Source organism: Anopheles gambiae, chromosome 2, assembly GCF_943734735.2.
Source record: "Anopheles gambiae chromosome 2, idAnoGambNW_F1_1, whole genome shotgun sequence".
NCBI lineage: Eukaryota > Metazoa > Arthropoda > Insecta > Diptera > Culicidae > Anopheles > Anopheles gambiae.
In genome coordinates, this window is record NC_064601.1 from 64,661,565 (window position 1) to 64,683,666 (window position 22,102).

General features: G+C 38.3%; 2 protein-coding genes across 6 annotated transcripts in view; both read right to left on the minus strand.

Annotated features, from left to right (window-relative positions):
- The window catches only part of LOC133392218 (uncharacterized protein MAL13P1.304), a 63,645-nt gene that overhangs the window by 17,936 nt on the left and 23,607 nt on the right, over positions 1-22,102 (minus strand). For 3 of the 5 annotated variants that reach the window (XM_061651765.1, XM_061651766.1, XM_061651764.1), the window contains 2 exons: positions 17,774-20,579; positions 17,363-17,711 (listed from right to left, as the gene is read on the minus strand). In XM_061651765.1, the coding sequence (XP_061507749.1) occupies positions 17,363-17,711; positions 17,774-20,579 (3,155 nt within the window). Of the gene's footprint in view, positions 1-16,533; positions 17,225-17,362; positions 17,712-17,773; positions 20,580-22,102 lie in introns of all 5 variants that reach the window. The other 2 variants (XM_061651768.1, XM_061651767.1) reach the window with 2 other exon arrangements.
- Positions 199-16,527, minus strand: LOC133392220 (uncharacterized). The gene is made up of 2 exons (XM_061651770.1): positions 3,711-16,527; positions 199-3,636 (listed from the first exon to the last, which is right to left on the minus strand). The coding sequence occupies exons 1-2, from the start codon at positions 4,875-4,877 to the stop codon at positions 3,631-3,633; spliced, it is 1,173 nt and encodes a 390-aa protein (XP_061507754.1). The 5' UTR covers positions 4,878-16,527; the 3' UTR covers positions 199-3,630.

Below are 22,102 nucleotides of genomic sequence, written 5' to 3' on the forward strand. Positions count from 1 at the left end.
CTGAAATTTCAGTCTGTCAGCTGTTTGCATTGTATAGCAGTTTTCGAGCAGCTATCTAATTGAATATAATATACAGGTGGGCTTATCCCAAGGTGTATGAATTTAGGAGGCTGATTTTTATCGCTTCTGCTTCTGAATGAAGATTTTGTAATCTTTCTTAATTTCGGAAGAATTAACTGAAGGCTGAAGAATTGCGTGTTTTCTGTTTTAGCGCTCAATCACGAATGACATCTCTATTTGACAGTATTGCCTGAGATACTTAAACCTAGGTGTGATCGCACAAACAAGATGTACATATAGAAAAGGTGTATGTGTAAGGATGTCAAGGTGTATGTGTGAGGTATATACAAATTCGAATTTCTAATTTCTACAGCTCGGCCATCCTGACGAGAAATTGACCTCAATTTTTCCTGCATATGTATAGCCCTACCCTTAATCTTAAGTGTAGCTTTATGAACATATTCCGATCAAGCTCCCCCCAGAGGCACTATCCATCTTCTCAACTTGTCCGACTCCAACACTCCATCATATGGTATTTGCGTCATTTGTATTCCATCGATATCACGTATAACATATCTGTCATTAGGTAAACGTTTGTGGATAACGTATGGACCTTTATATCTGGCAATGAGTTTTTTGTTTGAATTTGGTGTGTTATCTACATTTTTAATTACAACAAACTCTCCTTCATTGAATACGGGAGCAGGGCGATGGTGTTTAGCATGTTGTTTCTCATTATTTTGTTGTGATTTTAAAATATTGAATGATGCTTCTGCACGTATAGTTTCTAAATCTGAAAATGCTTTGTTTTTGTCTTCTAAATATTCGGTCAATATATCTACTGAAGGGCCTCGTAGGTTAACACCAAACAATAGCATAGAAGGGGAAAAACGAGTGGACGAATGAATGGTATTATTAAGAGCGTATTCTGTAGATAGCAAATGGGTCACCCAATCTACATGGTCGGTCTGATTTGATAATTTGCTCAATATGGGACGAATAATGCGATTGACCCTTTCCACTTGACCATTAGCTTGTGGTGATCCTGTGGCATTCAACACATGGCTCATTCCGCGAGAAGAAAGGAAATTGGAAAATGCGGCTGAAGTAAAGCATGTACCTCGATCGCTAATTATTCTTTTAGGTCGACTGTAGTAAGAGAAATATTGTTTTAGAGCATTGCACACCTCTTTTGTACTAGTGGAAGTTGTTGGATACAATTTAACGAATTTCGTAAATGCGTCTATTACTACCAATAAGTATTTTTTCTTTAAAGATGATGTAGGTAGCGGTCCAAAATGGTCAATGTGCAAGGTATCAAATGGGTAAGGTTCTTTTTGGATGCTATGAAGGTTCCGATTATTTACTCTAGATGGAGCAGAGTGAATAATGCACTTCAAGCAGTTATTTATAAAGTTTATTATCCGTGTTTTTCTGTTAGGAAACCAATAATTCTGATCTATTTGGTTGCAACATTTTTCGGCTCCCAAATGACCTATTTGTTCGTGTATTGATCGTATCAGATTATTAACCATTTCTGTTGGCACGTATAATTTTAGCCTATTAGAAGGTGATCGTTTGAATACAATACCGTCTTGTAATTGGTAACCTTCGACATCCGTCGTCTCTAACTCTTTTTTCAGAGTTTGGATAAGCGGATCCCTAGCCTGAGCTACACGTATTTGGAAGTCAATATCAACATCATCGAAGGCAGCCAAATGTTCCAGTCGGCTTAATGCGTCTACATGACTCATTGCTAATCCAGGGCGATGTTGAATAATGTAATTATAATTCTCCAGGAACAGTGACCAACGTGCTATCTTTGCGGACGAATTTCTATTTTTAAGCGTTTCTACCAGAGAATTACAATCAGTCACTATCTTTATTGGAATGCCGTGTACATAGGTATGGAAACGTTTGAGCGCATATATAACGGCCAATGTTTCAAGCTCGTAGCTGTGCAATTTAGCTTCATCAGCCGAAGTGGTTTTGGAAAAATACGAAATAGGGTGATATCTACCATCATCCTGTTTTTGCAAAAGCACAGAACCAAAAGCTATCGAACTTGCGTCACAGTGAAGTTCAGTTTCGCGTTTAGGGTCGTATATGGCAAGCACCGGAGCTACTATCAATTTATCTCGGAGTGTTTCAAATGCTTTTTTACACTCATCATCAAAAATAAATGGAACATTGTTTTTCAAAAGATTAGTAAGTGGTTTTGCAATACTAGAGAAATGTGGAACAAACCTCCGGAAAAACGAAAAAAGACCTAAACATTGTTGTACCTGTTTTGTGTTCTGAGGAACAGGATAGTTTTTGATAATTTTTACATGATTATCGCTAGGACATATACCTGAATGATTGGCCTTGTATCCTAAGTAATCCAATTCATCGTAAGCAAACTTACATTTATCAAGCCGTAGCTCCAACCCATTATTTCGTAGAGTATGCAAAACTTCACTAACTATTTCAAGATGTTCTTTAAAGTCTTGAGAAGCTATGAGAATGTCGTCAATGTATACAACCAGCTTTTCATTCTCGATGAATTTCCGCAAAATTGTATTAATGAAACGCTGAAATTCAGCTGGCGCGTTTTTTAATCCGAAGGGCATACGCGTGTACTCGTACTGGCCGTCTGGAGTAACAAACGCTGTGAATTTAATTGAATCCTCGTCCATTGCCACTTGATGAAAACCACTCTTTAGGTCTAGTAACGTAAAGAATTTTTTATTGCCCAAGTGTTCTAGGCACGTCTCTATGAGTGGAAGCGGGTAGTTGTCGCGGATTGTTACTTTATTAAGAGGTCGGTAGTCGACACACTTACGAATTTCGCCATTTTTCTTCCTAACGAGTACCAGTGCGGAAGCATAAGGAGAGTTACTGGGTCTTATTATATTTTTCTCTAATAAATCCTTCACAATGACTTTTACTTTATTCCTTTCATCGAAAGAAAGTCGTCTAGGCTTTGTGAAAATAGGAGTATCATGAGTTAAGCTAATTCGCATTTTATGAGCAGATGGTATTATATGTTTATCCGGAAAATTAATGTAATTATTGGACACTATTGATCTTAAAGCAATGCCTTGTTCTTTAGAAAGATGTTCTCCAACATTTATAGTGCTAGCCTCATCGCTAATATTTATAGAACACATTTCAGAAAAAGTTGTGTCATATTGTTGTTTATGTTCAGATTTGTCTGATATCGAAATGAATTTTGAAGAAATATTGGGATCGGACAATTTCGAATCTTTGCATACCTCTGGTAAGGGAGCCTGGATCGAACTACGTAAAAGACCCAACGTTTGGAGCTTATGGTAAAAACCCGGTTTTTTTAAGTTCAGAATTTTATCTTTATTTAAATTCATCAGCATAAGTTTGCTGTAATGTTTACGGAATTGAGCGAGTGTGATGTTAAATTCTGATAACAAATCTCTCCCTACTATCATGGATAGGGACATGTAGCTTTTTGGTAAAATATAGAAATTGTGAATGAATGTTTGATTACGAAAACTAAGTTTTAGCTGTACTGTTCCAAGAGTTTGTAAATTCACATTTCCTATTCCTCGAAATCCACTTGGTTGGGGAGCGCTTAGTTTTGTAACCGGAACAATGGCTTCATTTATGAAGCTTTTAGAGCTACCGGAATCAAAAAGAGATGTTATAATTAACCCTGGGCTCCAAACATTGTTTCTCTTAAAAGCTACACTTACCTCCTGATAGGCCTCAAGTTGAACGAAGTTTCCATTTTCCCCAGAATCTAGATGCGCTGTTTCATTGTCGTTGCCCTGTACCGCAGCAACCGTTAGTTGACGTCTATCTGGGACAGGACAGTTGCGAATGACATGTGATGTGCTACCACATCGGAAACAGGAACCCGGAGCTCGGCGAGGTTGTGTGCATTGCGATGAATGATGTCCATGATTCGAGCAGTTATAACATCGAAGAGGTTCTGTCGTCGTTTGTCTTGGTGGAATCGGTCTCGGGGAAATGGTGTTGATGTGAGATGGGCTGCGGCGTTCTGGGTTTTTGCGCAACAGAAGATGGGATTCATATCGCTTAATGTTATCAATCAGGTCGTAAATATCGCGGTAATCCTTGGTCACAAGGCTATCATAGAGAGGGTCACGAGAAAGTCCTCTGATGACATAAGTTATGATAGCCTCCTCACTCACGTGGCCTGACATTCCCAGCGCATTTACTCGGTATACATAGCTTGTGTACGACTCAGAAATTTTCTTGTAGACCGATGCTAATTGGCTATGAATAACGGCTTCGTTACAGCGATCAGGAAAAGCCTTTTTAATTGTGTCAGCGAATTCGTCGAATGTCTTCAAAGTGTTACGGAAGCCATTGTACCATTCGCTTGCTGCTCCAGTCAACCGACTGCCTGCATATAAAAGCATCGTGCGATCCTGCCATCCATATAATTCGCTATTGTAGCGAATCGTATTGATCCACTTATTGATACCGAGGCCGTCAGAAAATTCCGGTATCAAATGTTTCAACTCCTCGGGATGAACCAATCGACCATCCGTAAACGTCTGCCGCTGTTCCATTTCCATAATTTTTGCTCGTAGCGCCATTAATTCCAATTGATGAGAAGTTGCGTCGAATGAAGCACCTTGCGTCGAAGATGTCGGAGCAGCTTTGTCTTTCATCAAGATGGCGGCTGCTGCAACGTGGTTTCCATTGTTCGTCACTTCGTCTTCATCTGCACACACTCTTTGAGGAATGAAATTCTGGGTTGATTGTTCCTCCATTTTGTTTTTCGGTACACTTTGCTCGTACAACGTGCGTAGTTGTGGTAAAGTTGCTTTCGGAGGCACTTCGATGTTAGCAACTTCCAAAGCACAAAGAAGTTCCTCTTTTGTAAGCATTTTTCGGCACAAACGGTTTATCCCACTTCTGAATTGTAATCTTTCTTAATTTCGGAAGAATTAACTGAAGGCTGAAGAATTGCGTGTTTTCTGTTTTAGCGCTCAATCACGAATGACATCTCTATTTGACAGTATTGCCTGAGATACTTAAACCTAGGTGTGATCGCACAAACAAGATGTACATATAGAAAAGGTGTATGTGTAAGGATGTCAAGGTGTATGTGTGAGGTATATACAAATTCGAATTTCTAATTTCTACAATTTTAAGAATGTTTTGAGTATTCGTCAAGCCTCCAGAAAGCTCGTTGGAGCAAAAGTTTTCACCCATCCCCTGTCAAAAAGTGATATTCAAATTTGGTTATGAAAAAATGCTATGAGACCACCTGGACTACATACACTTTGATTCCAGATTTCACCACCTGATCTCTTTAATGCAGCTTGGGATAAATGTAAACAAACCCGTGTTTTCGAGCAGGTACTCGAATCTAATTCTAGCTTTTAGGCTAAAATTTTCTAGACTGAAAATCGCAGGCTAGTTTTTTGTGTGGTTTTGTATGGATTGTTTACATGATTTCTGCCTCCAACTGTCAAACTCCATACAAAAAACTAACTAGAATCGTGAGGGCCCCCTATCATGTAAAAATAAGCAATATTAAGACATGATAATCTATTAATTTGCTCATCCACGGCGGTTAAAACAGGCGTTCAAAAATGTTGCTTGGGTTTGTGATAAACAGGCGTTACGCGTAACGCTAGCGTAACGTAGAGGGCTAAGCCTTACTTTTACCAAAAAGCCATTACAGATTACTTTTCCAAGCCCCAAACAGTGGGAGGTCAAAATAAAAATAATTAAAAATGTAAACGTAAACGTGGGTTGACGAATACACAAAACACTCTTAAAATCTTCATTCTGAAGCAATAGCATTTAAAATCTTCTAAATACATACACCTTGGGACAAGCCCACCTGTATACTATACGTCGAAAGCTGCTCGAAATCTCCTATACAATGCAAACAGCTGAGAGGCTGAAAACGGAAAGGGGCCCAAATTAAGAAAACCGCGTATCTCCGAATCCGTGTATCAAAGGTACCACAATGTATTTCGGGTAACTAGGTAACTACCTGCACGAAGGTAACTACCTGTACAAAGGTAACTACCTGTACGCGATGTTGTTAATTTGACAGCTATTCGAACAAACTGTACTGATTCTACATAGCGCGTGGCCACGGAGCTGACAAAATGTTGAAAAAATTTCCAACTTTTTCAAAATTGCTTGTCAACTGCAAAAAAGAGCTTTTCTCGTGGCCGCACCAAAAACATACACAAGAACGACAAAAAGCTCCAACATCTGAAAATCATCGATATTTTGTTTAAGAAGCACGAAATAGGTACATAAATCAATTAGAATCATGCATTTTAGCACTATTATCGTAGCAATGGGTCACAACTGCGCCAAATAGTTGTTTGTTTACGCTTCTTCGCGGACGTCAACTTTTGTCACTTTTTGTCAACTTTTGTCAACTTTTTTTCCTGGCTGCTCCAGGTTACAAAATTTTGACAAAAGCTCAAAAAAGTGACAAAAGCTCACGTTTTGAAAAAATTGTCAGCATTTTGTCACTCTCATGGCCTTTCGCCTACACATCAAATGTTGAATGCAAAATAAATTCCCTTTTGGTCGAATTTCAAAACCATTTTAAAAGGTATAAAATTATAATGTTCAGTTGAAATCAGATCAAATAAAGAATTAAGGGTCTAGAACACACCACTTCAAGCAAAGTTGAACGAAAATTAGCAATAATTTGAATGAAAATTTCGGAATTCGACTTACGTTAATATTTGAGTTGCGCTATTGCCTCTGGTCGGCATGAATAGCATATAACGGGGAATACCTGTATTTTTTTTGTATACATGCATACCATTTCGATTTGCATACGATTTCGATTTTAAATAAAATATACGATTTCATAGATTCCGACTCCTCAATTGCGGTTAAAAATTTATATTCATAGATATTCGACATACGACTATTTCGACTTACGCTTTGCTTTGGGACATTTTTTCGGTCCCAAATACAGTCGTATCTCGGGGGACACCTGTAAAGTTTTTTTTCCGAGTTGCGCGACACTCGAGTCGAGTCAAATGGTAATGGTAATGGTCAAATGGTATCAATTGTCAAATGGTAAAAAATTTTCATTTTTTTTCAAAAGTTTTAAATCATAGTTTTTAAAAACAAAAATATCTCATTTTTCTACACCAATTACTTGAAATATGTAATAAATTGTGAACTAAATTGAATAAAAAATCATTATTAATCAAGTATATTTGGGCTGTAAAACGTGATATTCGACATACGCGAAAATTCGAGTTACGCCAATGTCTCCGGAACGCATTATTCGCGTAACTCGGGGAAAGACTGTATCGTCAACGTTTTCACGTATCCTTCCGCAGTCTTGCGATTGACTCCTAGGGTCTTTGAAACAGAACAGGTCGATGCGTTGAGAGTAAATTGACAGAAAGCCATTGGAAAGTTTTGAAAGTTAAACTGAACATTGTTTATGTTTAGCGATGGACGTTTCTATGGAGTGAATGAGAGTTTTGTTCAGCATTTTGCACTTCTTTCCTTTTAGAATATTATAAGAACTATAATCCAATTAGAATATTACATGGCTGATCTCTTTTATCATTCGTCGCCGGGTTATAAGCAAAGGACGGTGTGCATATTGTACCAGTGTGTGCCGATTCGATGTATCATTTTACTCTCAGTGTTTGATAGAAAGTAAATAGGGCTTCTTTTAGCGGAATTTGGGGCAAGTGTGCCACCTTAAGCATTTCAAGTTAGAACTCACTAAAACGTGTTTTCCAAAAGCCGATTTAAATCTCACAATCATTTTACATCTATTTCCTCACTTATAAATGAGTTTCGTTTGAAAAAAGTGCAAACAAAACAGTTTTTGAAGCGTTTTAAAAAGGGTCCAAAAAGACGTTGTTTTTTGGGCTATGGGGCAAGAGTGTCACTCGTATGGGGCAAGACGGCCACCTGGTTAAAATAACCGTATTTCTTTGATAATTGGAAATTATTACGTTTGTACCACTAGTGTATGTATTCCTACATGTACATGTACATAGTGTATGTATTCCTAAAGATGGTGGCACACTTGCCCCAAATAGAGATCAAGGTGTTATAAATGACAAGGTGAAGTTGTTCAGAGCAAAATGACATTTCTCGACTTGACATTTCTCTTCCGGGGGCTCCGGTATAAAAATCGGGGAGGGCTGGTGCGGGATAATGAAATTTGTATGCAGAGAGTGACAGATGTCCCCCACAATGTCGCCCAGCAAAAGCGATAAAAATCAACCTTCTAAATACATTATCCTTGATAGAGATTGCTCTTTTGCCCCAAAAGTTGTAACTTTTTTGAAATTGAATTTTTCAGTGACAAAAAGAAAGTTTTTTTTCAACTAACCCCACAAAAAATTTCACGTTTTCTCAGCTATACGGTGGTGTAAATATTTTCTCGGTTGATTGTTCGCATGATTTGTGAGAGCTTATTTGGTTGGATTAAAAAAATTATAGTATTCTGCTCAATTTTGAAACTCAACACAAATCAGTTCAAAACAATGGGAAATATCGATTGATCTGTGAGCGTTTCTACATACACCGAGACTGCAGCTGGAGATGGCTGTGAGAGATTTGACAACCGGTTTATCACGCTGGTGTGTGTAGAAGCTTTGAAAAGCGCCGAGATGAGACTTATAAAATGATGTTGGAAAAATTCATTTTAATCGCTAAACTGAAGTCAAAAAAGTTTCTTTTGCTTTTTAATAATATATCTACGATTATTAGACGGCAAAAATGCAGACTATAATTGATCGATCGCTATAAACTGCCAATTCAATTTTTTCTCAGCTCCATCGTTCTTTGCATGCCGAGGAGAATTCTCTCACCGAAAATGCTGTCAGTCGCTGTCAAAGCATGCTGTCAGTTATTTTCTCAGCTGCATTCTCGGTGTAGAAACGCTCTGTATGAAATTCGGCTCAGTATACCTAGTCATTGGAAAGCAACCAACTGTATACACAGTTGATCATTAAACTTAAGTTTTTAAGGAAAAATGCTTGGTGGCACTCTTGCCCCGTATGGCACACTTGCCCCAAATTCCGCTACCCAGTTGGAACCTGTACTGTGCTTTTTTATGCCTGTTAAACTTTTCGTTCTTCCAGCAGTACCGTTGCAAACGGTAATGATTCGTGGTCACGGAATGGCAAACAATGAAAAAGGTTATCAATGTTTCTGAGTACAGATTACACTGCAATTACTTCTCCTTTATTCTTCCGAAGTGATTGACCCCTAGAAATTTAACCAATAGTAAATTCGTCCACTTTTTCGCGTTAATTATTAGCCGTTTGTCACCAACACTTTTTCATGAAACTGTTCATGGTTTTGCATCGACCTGTTCTCCTTAATAGATCTTGATTGACTCCCGCCGATTTATCAAAGTGCCGCGTTCTTGAATTCTATCGGAAAACCAAAGTGAGTTGACATATCAGGTGGGATCCAAAATAGGAAGAAAACAAGGTTTGACAGTTGAATCCATAACAAACTGAGTGCTTTGATAATTGTTCCATAAACTTTTTTCTAAGTCTATCCCAAGTTTTCACAATTTTACATGATATTTGAGAACAATCGGAGGTCTTATGAACGAAACAAAATTATGTATTCAAGGGCACCCTGATAAGTTCCTTACTTTAAGTATGATACCGTATTTGGTTCGAGTGGTACACTGCTCATTGCTTGCTGACTGAACGGATTCAATAATTATTTCCTATATATCAAATTTTGCTGGGAAAATGTGTTGTTTTGATCCAGTAATCTTCAGATCATCATTTTATTCCAAGAACTGGCCGTCACGTAATTTTTTTGGCTTCTTTCTTCGAGCTACGCCTGTGTAAAACCACATACCATTTCTGCGAGATACTGTTTAAACTTCAAGGCATACTAGATTTTGTTATGGAACAAACTGTTTAATTGTGTTTCGATGTATTTGTGAGGAAGAACACCATAAGCCCACCTGATACAGTCTGAACTCACTGGTTGCATTTCCATTCCCTGCTAACTATTGAATACGTGCTATTTAGTTGGCACGTTTCTCCATACAAAAAATGTCTGAAATTTTTCTCGGCAGGCCATGAGATTTTTGTGAATTTTTCAAAAACCGGGTTTTCCATACAAACGCATGCTTTTTAATTGAACTGTCAGCCAAATATCGAGCATTCAACTAAAAAGCGTTCAACTATTCAATTCTGACTGTATATGCACTCACTTTGGTCCATATTCAGCTTGTCCCCAAGAAACGTTTGTTTGATGTGGTGGGATGCACTTACTAGTTGTATAATTTGTCGTGATTCTGACTCAATAATACAATGTTGTACCTTTTTTAAATAGTTTTTAAAAGTCCATCAAAGGGGCCCTTTCCGTTTGAAATTCGTATGCTGAAATTTCAGCCTGTCAGCTGTTTGCATTGTATAGCATTTTTCGAGCAGCTATCTAATTGAGTATAATATACAGGTGGTCTTATCGCAAGGTGTATGAATTTAGAAGGCTGATTTTTATCGCTTCTGCTTCTGAATGAAGATTGTAAGAGTGTTTTGAGTATTCGTCAAGCCTCCAGAAAGCTCGTTGGAGCAAAAGTTTTCACTCGTTCTGTCAAAAAGTGATGTTCAAAATTGGCTATGAAAAAATGCTATGAGACCACCTGGACTACATACACTTTGATTCCAGATTCCACCACCTGATCTCTTTAATGCACCTTGGGATAAATGTAAACAAACCTGTGTTTTCGAACAGGTACTCGAATCTAATTCTAGCTTTTAGGCTAAAATTTTCTAGACTGAAAATCGCAGGCTAGTTTTTTGTGTGGTTTTGTATGGATTGTTTACATGATTTCAGCCTCCAACTGTCAAACTCCATACAAAAAACTAACTAGAATCGTGAAGGCCCCCTATGTTAGTATAATGGTGTGCACAGTTTAATTTTGGAAATAAATCCTGGCAAAAAAGGGGAAGGGAGATATTAAAACGAAGGGAAACTCACTAAAACGTGTTTGTCAAAAGCCGATTTAAATCTCATAACCGTTTTACATCCTCTTTCTCACTCATAAATGAATTTCGCTTGAAAAAAGTGCAAACAAACCTGTTTTTGAAGCGTTTTAAAAAGACTCTAAAAAACGTTGTTTTTGGGCTATGGGGCAAGAGTGCCACACGTATGGGGCAAGACGGCCTCCTGGATAAAATAAACTTATATCTTAGATAACTGGAAATTGTTACGTTTTTTCACTAGTATATGTATTTCTACATGTCTTGAGTCAGCAATGAACCCTTTTTCATCACAAACTGTATCGTAATATGGTTTGTTGCTGGTCTGTTTTTCGGGGTGGAATCCGCTCGTAAAAGTGCACCTTACCGCTGCACACTACAACAATGTTTACAGTTTTGAAAGCTCGCGCCTATGAAAGACGGTGGCACACTTGCCCCAAATAGAGGTGGCTCTTTTGCCCCAAAAGTTGTACCTTTTTTGAAATTGGATTTTTCAATGACAAAAAGAAAGTTGTTTTCAATTAATCCCACAAAAATTTTCACGTTTTCTCAGCTTTACGGTGGTGTGAATATTTTATCCGTTGATTGTTCCCATGATGTTTGAGAGCTTATTTGGTTAGATTGAAAATATATAATATACTGCTCAATTTTGAAACTCAACATAAATCGATAGATCGGGAATCGGGAAAAACCAATTGATCTATATGAAATTCGGCTCAGTATACCTATTCATTGGAGCGCAACTAACTATATACACAATTGATCATTTTATTAGAATTTTTATGGAAAAAATCCAGGCCCCCACCCCCTTCTTTTGAAACACCCAGATAAAGTATTCCTTTTGGGTGAATTTGCGGGTGCACGCACACCATGTTAAAAATAACCCGCTCTTTGTCTGTAGGGCAATTTAATTTTTTTTTTCTATTGTTCCATTGTGCACCACAATACCACTTCACTTCTGAACACAAATGTCTTATGAGAGTCCACCTGACTAATGTCTTCAAAACCCTAACCCCTTAGAAACTTATACCATCTGCACTCACAAAACAAGTTATAACCTTGAGCCACAACACCTTACGTAGCGCTTTGAGAAAAGCCAACAACGTAAAATGCGTTGGATTAGCTTTTATTTTTTTTTATATTAACTTCAACGTCTCGCTGTGAAAAGAACGACGAACGACTTAAAAGGATATCTAAGCTTTGTTTTTTTCCCCACGCGCACTATACTACAGCACAAATCTCCTGAAACACCAAACACGAACAACACTTTCCAGCACTGCACTGCTCACATGGTATAAATGTCGGGACAGTCGAGGAGCGCGAGATAGATCACGTCCGCACTCTTCGGCTGTTACGAGAAGATTGTCGGCGGAAGGCCTTAAATGCCTTCTAAATGCATTTAAAGCCGTTTCAAGAGGCGAAAAAACGCCGTTGGAGCCAAAGCCTCTATAAACTGTTCAAACAACAACAATTCAAAGCTGTTTAATACTTATTAATCATGTGGACTGTTGTTTATTTGACTGTGAACCACTGTATTCAGTCCCCAAGTTTCCCATATCTGCTCGATTAGTACTCGATACGATTAAAATTGTTGATTTGTGTGTGATCAAGCGTGTTGAAAGCGACAAGATTTGGTGTGTTCGTAAATTAGACGTTCCTCTATCGATAGACGACGCCGTCGAGCTCATTTTTCATTCATAGCTATGGTTTTTAGATGAAAAACAAAAGCTAATTTTGTGTGACGGTATTCTATAAAAAATGGGTATTATTTAAGTATAAAATGGGAACATGACCAACTATAACGATAGGAAACATCATTTCCAAGCGAATCTAGAAGAAAGTAGCGAAAAAGCCGATTCATAGTTGATTTTAAAGGATTTTTTTCTGAATTCCCTTAAACTGGTGCAGTTTAAGGGAAGTTTAAGGCTCCAGTTTAAGGGAAATCGCTCGAATTATTCGTGCTGGAAAATGTAATTGGGTCAGTCCAAAAAGTATTCGTCTAGCTGAATATTTTACAGCAAAAAGCGAATTATGAACGCAACAGGCATGGGGCGGTAAAAGTAATGAAGAGGTTTGATAAAGAGACCATCAATACACATGTATTGCAAAAAAATAACCATTAAAATCGTGCAATAGCAACCAAACCACTTAAAAAGCTAAAAAAAGTCCTTTTATGGGTGCGCAAAAAGTATTCGTCTAACTAGCTTTTTAATCATTTACGCTGGCCAAGTACTACGTCAGGCGTGACTAAATTTATTATTATCAATCAGCTAGTTACTTCTATCTAAACTAATGCAATTCTGTTGTTTCAATTGCACTTCAAGTAGTCAGAGAGTCACTACAGGCGGGGAAGTTAAATGAATGGAAAATGATGGCGAAAATCGTATCTTAATCCTATGCATAACCTATCCTACCCATTTTTGAAGGTTACAAAATGTGTGGGAGGCCTCGTTCCTTCATTTGATCAGCGTTTGGTCATTTTCTGATACTAATTGTATGACAAGCTGCCATGTAAGCAGCCATCATTGACGGTAAATCTAACGAATGAAGCAGTTTCAATGTCCAAAAAATCAAATATTACCAAGGAATCAGTGCATTTTATGATGGCCAATAAGAACAGGAAAAGATATGGGTCACATTTGGTTGATAAGTCATACTGCATTTCATTGTAGCTGGTCATGTTATGCCTTGAATGGGTGAGTTCTTACAAACATGTTTTGTTTGAGTAATACCACACGGAGAAAGTGGCCAAAACTGGTCTAATCAAATCAAATAATTCAAAAAAATCATTTGAAATTAGGCTGAACTAACATATTAAATCAAGTATAACTCGTCAAGGTCATACGGCCGCCGTCTAGTTTAGCGAAAACAGTCTACTAAGATGTAACAACCAAATCTCGTTTAACGGTAACACCATGGTGTCATTATACCAGGACTCATTGAGAAAAGGGGATCTATAAAAATGATTCAAATTGATAGCACACGAGATGAGGAAATATGTTATTGCAGTTTTTAAGTACTTTGGGTTCCAGTTCTGAGAAATTGTGCTTAAAAAGTACCACATGTTTCAAGACCGGTCGAGCTGGAGAACATACAGAGCATTGTCATTTGCCCGAAACACCAAACCAGCTGAAACCAAACTGATGAAAATGATTTAATAGACTCTCAATATGATATCAGTTGCCATTTTCTCAATGGAACTTGGCTATGTGGCACGGAAATGCAATCTTTCTACTAGAGAATAATTAGAATAAGCTTGTAGGATGTAGGGGTCAAAATACGCCTTTTTAATGGTTCAAATGAGTTCTTGCGTTGTGCAAGTAGTCACCAGTAGTCATAAATGGAATAAGAAACAAGATCAGAACATTTTTTAATTCCATATTCTTTGTTTTCTTAAGCATATTACGCCAAAAGCCTGATAGACGAATACTTTTTGAGCACCCATCAAAGGACTTTTTATTAGCTTTTATGTGTTTTGGTTGCTATTGCACGATTTTAATGGTTATTTTTTAGCAGTATATGTGTATTGATAGTCCCTTTATCAAACCCCATGATTATTTTTACCACCCCATGCATATTGCGACCATAATTCGCCTTTTTCTGCAAAATATTCAGCTAGACGAATACTTTTTGGACTGACTGTATATGCATATAAATATACATGTGGCAGCTTAGCCTTTTTATGCACAGCACTGTCCCGCGCTAACGCTATCCAGTCGAAGTCCGTGCTAACACATATTTTCCAGTCGTAGTCCGTGCTAACACACTAACACTAACGCCACGAAGCTAACACTAAGAAAAGACGAACCGAAGGATAACGAACATCTAACACTACGAAGCGAACCGATAACGATCATCTAGAGCAGGTATGTCAAACTGGCGGCCCACGGGCCGCATGCGGCCCGCGAGAGTATTTTGAGAATTGCTAAAAGCACTGCAAACCATAAATCTGTTATTACTATTTGTCAAAGTGTATTAAATTTTCCAGAGAAGAACATTCCTTTTGTTGATATATTTTTCGAAACTAACATGAATGTACCCATAACATCTCATAAACTTATTCTACACAAACGTACATATCAATCGAGACCCTTAAGAATCATCAAATCGAATGCAAGCTCAGTCGTATTATGTTTCGATTCAATTCTGAATATTAGCATAATTTTGTGCACACTCGATTGCAAATTATGTATGGAAAAAGAATTTGCGTCAACTGTCTACAAACGAAAAAGGAATGAAAATATCTTGATACACACACTAGGAAATTTTTCAACAACTGGTGATTGATTGTCGGAATCGCATCCACGGCTCAAAACCATTTCCGATCATAGCTATTCCGACTTCGAATCCGGCCAAATCAAACCAACAGTTCCGTTCGGTGCCGTCCGAAGCCTATAGAGCCGTTTAGAGCCATTCGGAACCGTTGGAGTAATCGGTTGTCCCGCCGAATTTGACAATCTCCATGCCCCCGACTGCCGAGTAAAGGATTCATTCGGCTCCGAATGTTTCTATTTTTTCTGTTTTTCCGTTTTCTGTTTTTTGTCATAATCATGCCACCATAAATGATAAAAAATATTGTAGCCAAGTTGGAATTATTTGTACCCAACATTCTGCAAGACGAATTAATGTAATTTCCAACCTCCCCAAAAATCAAAACCAAAATGATATGATTACGCTTAAGCTTAAAGGATTTAGATTAAGGATAAAAATAATCGAAATGCCTATGCCCTGCAATACAAAGCTTATTAATAGATTAGCTCACACAGTCCTCAATTCCTCAATTCGCAAATCATCTCCCTTCAAGTGTCAAAACAGATTTGCCGATCTGTATGGGATCACACACCACGACTCTTCGTGAGATAAAATTATCGTAATTTAAAAAAAAGTTATTCGTAAAATACGGATTCTTGTTATAAGAAATGAATATATCACCAGAACACTTGGAACTTGGAAATTAGCGAAAAATAATGTTTAAACACGTGTTATTACAATTTTTCTCTTGATCTGTCAAAAATTGCAAGGAAATATTTTTGTTATTCATCCAGTGATGGATAGCTCGGATTGCTTGAAAAAGAATCACTGTAGGCTGCTAGACTTCTCCTACTTCAGTGAAAAAGTGTGTTTGACAAATATTTTCTAGCAGAACTGCCGTAAGAGAACGCGAGTAATGAAAAATGTCCTATTTTAATAATAACATTGAAAGTACATTAAAAAATTGTCTCATATAAAAAAGAGCACATATAAAAATAACATCGTGAATTTGTACATAACAAACGATTTCAGATAAGAAGCGAGGAGTAAAAAAATTCAATTTGTTTAACAATAAAAATCTAAAAAAGTATTTTACATAAACATTGAGGTATATTTTCCATTCTCAACTTTGCGGCCCGCGAATCACTGAAAATTTGTACTAGAGGCCCTCTGATGAGATGAGTTTGACACTGCTGATCTAGAAGACTACGATAGAATAAACGGAGAGATCGCTCTCATTCTAGTCTCGTCTTCAGACCAAGCAGCTTTTCTATTATTACGCCAAAACTAAATCAAAAGAACGCACTAAATACACCTGTTTCCAGCTACGTTCGAATCTCGTGCCGTTTTCATCGAATCGCAAACTGCCTGCTTTGAATCGCATCCCACTACGATCGAATGCGTGCATCCATGATTGAATAGCGTGCCAGTACGGTTGAATCGCGTTCCACTACAGTCGAATCATATGCCACTACGGTCGAATCGTGTGCCGCTACCATTGGATTGGATCTGAAAGGTAGGGCATAGTAAACTGTTAGTTTACGTTTAAAAACTGCTTCTTTCTTCGCGGATAGCAATTCGTTTGTAAAATTCTAATAAAAAGTAATTATTCACTGATTACACGTGAAATCCTTGTTATTAACGAATATTCGTGGTTCCTTGTTAACAGTAACATCCTTGTTTTCAGCTAATATTCGGTGTTCCTTGTTAATGGTAAAATCCTTGTTTTCAACTATTATTTGTGGTTTTTACCTATAATGAACAATTACCATTAAAATTTTACAAACGAATTGCCATCGGCGAAGAAAGGAGCAGCTTTCAAACGTAAATAAACAGTTTACTATGCCCTACCTTTCAGAAATCCAATGGTAGTGGCCCACGATTCGATCGTAGTGGCATATGATTCGACCGTAGTGGAACGAGATTCAACCGTACTGGCACGCGATTCAACCGAGGATGCACTCATACGATCATAGTGGCATGCGATTCAAAGCAGGCGAACGTAGCTGAAAACAGGTGTAGTAAAAGAATCAGTTGGTATTTTTCATTCAATTGTTTTCAGATGTTTTAAAATTCTACGAGTTTCTTATATTCAGGATTTACTGAAAACACTAACAAAATGGAGAAATTATCTGATAACTTACTCAATAAACTCCAGATTTCCCGTATCTCTGTATGTAAATGCTTTAGATGTAATAGTGTATCTGTCGCGTCAACATTTGTTGATGTCTGTTTCACTTGCAAGTGACCGTAATGGTGTTCAGTAGTTGGAACATCAGTGCTGCTAAAACCAGAACTCGAGTATGACGACAAATCACTAAGAGTTTCTTTGGGCTTTAAATGAATATCTCTGGGAGAATGTCGCATGGGATGATCTTTCTCGGACAGTTTGTTTAATGAATTTTCAAGATGCTTCAATCTAATTACTTTCTCGCCCAGTAATGCACGAGTACGGTGGAGTGACACTTCCATTTCGGTTAATTCTTTCTCTTCCTGAAATTGAGAAACATATGATGGTTGTTTGATGCATTAGAAAACAAATATTTTAAACTTACTTGACATATTTGATCCATCGTTTGCTTATTTTGCATTGCATGCTTTACTGCAACATCGTGTTGTTTAGATTTGAATATTTTTTTTTGTGTACGTAGAGATTCCTTTGCTCTTATGACAGAATCTCGTTCAAGTAAGATACGGTGTTTAAAAAACTCTAGTTCACTTCTGTCTGTATCTGTGCCAGTAGCTTTTCGGCTTGTTTCACCATGAATGCAAGCATTAGTGTCACTGTTTTCAACATTATTAATGTTATTGATGAACGGATATCTTAAATGGTAAGTTGCATCGATATTACAATCAGGAATTTGGTCTTCCAGCTCTTCCAACTTTTTGAGCTGTATGCGAAGATTTTCTACCGGCGTGCAAGGTCTAGCACTTATTTCACGTTCGTGCTTAGTTGAGTTCAGCTTAGACGTAGATGATGATTTGGTTTTGGTAAAAATTTTACGTTTAGGACGGCTTAGTGCAGCGCCAGCCTGGGTACTACTACAGGAATTATCTACTTCTTTATTATCGAAATTCATCTGATGGAATTCAGAATCTGAACTAAAATTGTCCTCGTGCTGGATACTGGTAAATATATTATTTACTAGGAAGTTGTGCTGAAGATATTTTGTCTTGCTCAATTTCAAACCTTCTATATGATGTTTATGATTATTATTATTATTGTTGTTGTTTCTATTATTGTTGTTATTACTGAAATGATGCAGTACACACGGTGATTTTATGGGATCGACCGATCCATTATCACTTATGTTTGGCATACTGTGCTTAGAATTTGTTGTATAATTTTCATCTAAAGCAAAACATCGTTTTGGTGCCGCAATCGGATATTGCAAATTGCTAGGAGTCAATTTTTCTGATTTTACTAGTGCATTCGATGACGATCCCGATTCTCTTTTCTCTATTTCATAGGAGTGGGATGGTAACGGTTTCGAGTTTGTACGATCATCTGTTTCGTAGCTGTTGCTAAGCAAACTGTGTTGCTGTTGTTGTTGTTGTTCGCGTCTTTTTTTACGTCGGTCTAATGAAATGCGTACATCTGTCTTCAAACGCGTATACTTTTCTTTTAAACATTTATACTTGTCCTCAAGTAATCGTTTTTCACAGCGCACTTTCTCGTACAATCTGTTCTCTCCCGTCTCCCGCATACGCTGTCGTTCCATTTCCAGCTCATAACCTAATTTAATTTTAATCTCTGATAGTTTGGTGCTGTGCTCCTTTTTAAGTAAGTCTTCTTCCATTTTCAAATCACGTTCTAGCTCTTCTACAATTTCATCATGATTTTTTTGTAATGTTGCCATCGTGGTTCTGTGGCTATCGGTTACCTCTTTAACGAGCCGATCAAACTCTTCCTGCAATGTCTCTTGGAACACAGCGTATTCTTTGGTATTTTCCGCCTCATAATCAGATTTCATTTCGTTCAATTTCACTTGGTAAAATTCTTTTATTTCATTGATATTTTGCTGGTGCATATCTTTCAGGCGTTGTTTCTCTTTGACAAGTAATGTATTGTATCGATTACGGGTTTTTTGTAGTTCGTTTTGCATTTTAATTTCTTCTCGTTCGGCGAGGGATCGTAACTCCTCCTCTAATTTAGCAGAATAACGCTCGCGCTCTTGATTAATTATTGATTGATTGAGACTTTGCAGTGAATCTACGTCACATTCGTCAAGTAAATCATTACTTTCCGGAATAGCCATGGAAACTACAGCTGAACATACTTTTACTTCTTTATCATGGTTAGTCAAACCAATTCCTGTTAAGATTTCGGAATTTTGTTCAGATGTTTCTGAAGAAGATGATGGGGTTACTCTAGTAGCATTCAAGTCTTGATCGGGAACGGGAAGTTCCTGATGCTTGAAACGTTCTTCAACATGACTATGACAATCGATGATTTCATCTTTATTATCATTTTTATCATTGTGATCATCATCGTCATCATTATCATTTTTATCATTATCATCATTATCATCTTCATCATCATCATTTCGAGCTGCATTTTTCGAGTCAAATGCTAACTCAATAACACCGATCACATCTTTATCAATGTTCGATTCGTTTAATGATTTATTAGTATCAATATCAAAGCGAACACTTTTTCTTTCCTCATTTCCAGAATCATCATTAGTAGATCCTTTCGAACGGACATAGGTTAAACTAGTGTCACGTAGTATACCCTTCATTTCTGACTCACGCTTCCGCACTGAATCTTGAGTTTCAATGTCAAGCTTTTTGTTTGATTTTAAAAATCGCGTCCCGGTTCCAGTAATCGTAAAAGAATGATGCGCAACTGTATTACTGTAATCCACATTTTTAACAAGTTCATGAGCTTCAGTTTTTGTGTCATGTCCTATGTTAAATGATATCTTTTTCGAAAAATCCATGTCTGACTCAAAACCGTTATTGTTTTTAACCTTCTTATCTTGACTATTATTTTCTTTATTGGAAACACCTTCTTGGTGTATATGTGTCGTAAGCATCGTAGCAAAATTTGAATGCACATTTTTTAACACAAGATCACCATTTGAACAATTCACATTCTTTACTTCATTTGATTTGTAGTCTGTAACATTACCTGGAGGATCTTTTACACAAAGTTGATTTAAGTTTTCATGATTGTTATTCGATTTCAAACTTCGAAATCCCGAATCACCAAATGATGTGGAATCAGATTGATCGCAAATCAACCCTTTTCTAGCATCGATCACCTTTGCACGATATAATACATCAATAGGATGTTCCCACTGTGATTTTTTTGTAATCCGATCATAGTAGTAATATGCTTTAACCTGCTTGCTGTAACTGTATAAGAAGAGAAGAAATGAAGAGAAAGAAACGGGAATAATTATGCATTAATTAGTATATGACAGTAAGCTAAATACAACTGTAGCATGCATGATAACATCTGGTTTCAACACTGAAAGTACAGACTTATTCATGTTTTACCAAGATATACCTCATAAGGAAAAAATACCCCAAACCTTGCAAACAGCTGTAGCATATTTACTGCTAACGACCTTTTTTTCATTCTTGAGGAACGGTCCAAAAAGGCCGTATTGCTTAAAACTAGCGTATACTAATAAAGTTCTTGGCGCTACAATCCATATTGGCTGGACATTTCCTTCTCTGAGCCATGGAAGGCACCTTATCCCGGGTGTACTCGGACGTTTAGGGTCTACTCGGAGGTTCTGTTGGCAGTGTTTGTAGCAATACAGCACTGATACGGGTATGGTCCGACACCTCTTGAAGGTTAATATTCTCCATACCCTACTCCGACTCAATACGTTCACAGAACGGTGTACGGCGTACAGAACGGTAACATATCTCTCCAATGATCTGAGCTTGGGTACACGGGGAAACCCAACCCCTTGGGAGGATGGGTTATATGGCTAAATTGAGCGGGGGGTAGGGGATGGTCAGCGTCTGTTCTTCATGTTAGGGACGGATGGCTGTCCTTTTTGTCCTGGCATTCTAAGGGACATTACTCAAGGATGCGTAGACCCTCCGACGATACAGGAGGTTGGGGGAGAGGCCTTGCAAGCCACCCCTAGAAAACTCCAAATGCAACGGAAGGTAACCAAAAGATTTCGAAACGTACTAAACGATACCGACCCACGCAACCGACCAAGGCTAACGATTGGAAACCCGGGACATGGTACTGCAGGTCCCTCACAGCACCTGGAAGTACCCGCATTCTTGTGGACGAGGTGGGGGCCCATGGCTTCGGAATAGTAGCACTTGCTAGTACTTTCGCACAGTGCGTTCTCTGAGCCCGGTGCGGCTGTGCTAGCACAGTGCTAGCACTTTCGCACAGTGCGCACACTTCGCACAGTGCGTACTCTTCGCACAGTGCGTTCTCTCAGCACAGTGCGTTCTCTCAGTACGTCTGCATGCAGTGTGTGTGTTGCCTTACAGTGTGTTCAGAGAGCGTACTGTGTGAAGAATGCGCACTGTGCATAGTGTGCGCATTGTGCGAAAAGTGGTAGCACTGTGCTAGCACAATGCGCACTTCAAGAACTGTGCTGTGCTCTGCGCACAGCAGTGGCGGATGTAACGGTAGGCGGACTAGGCGGTCGCCTGGGGCCCCGCCGATTTAGGGGCCCCGTAGATTGCCATTCTATAGTGTGCCGTATGGACATAGTACTAGCGATAAGGCCCCCCGGAAGGATGGCCGTTGGGGCCTCAAGGCAGGCGAATCATTTGCATCCCCCCCCCCCCCCCCGTCAGCAAAAATTTTAGAGCCTGATGATCGAAGGGGCTGCCGACTGCTCAATCTCGCAACAGTTTAGTGTTTAGTGCCGCTACCCCCCCCCCCCCCCGCCACA

What these genes read in the sequence shown, in the direction of transcription:
- LOC133392220 (XM_061651770.1), bottom strand. Translation starts at nt 4,877, where the DNA reads ATGCTTACAAAAGAGGAACTTCTTTGTGCTTTGGAAGTTGCTAACATC.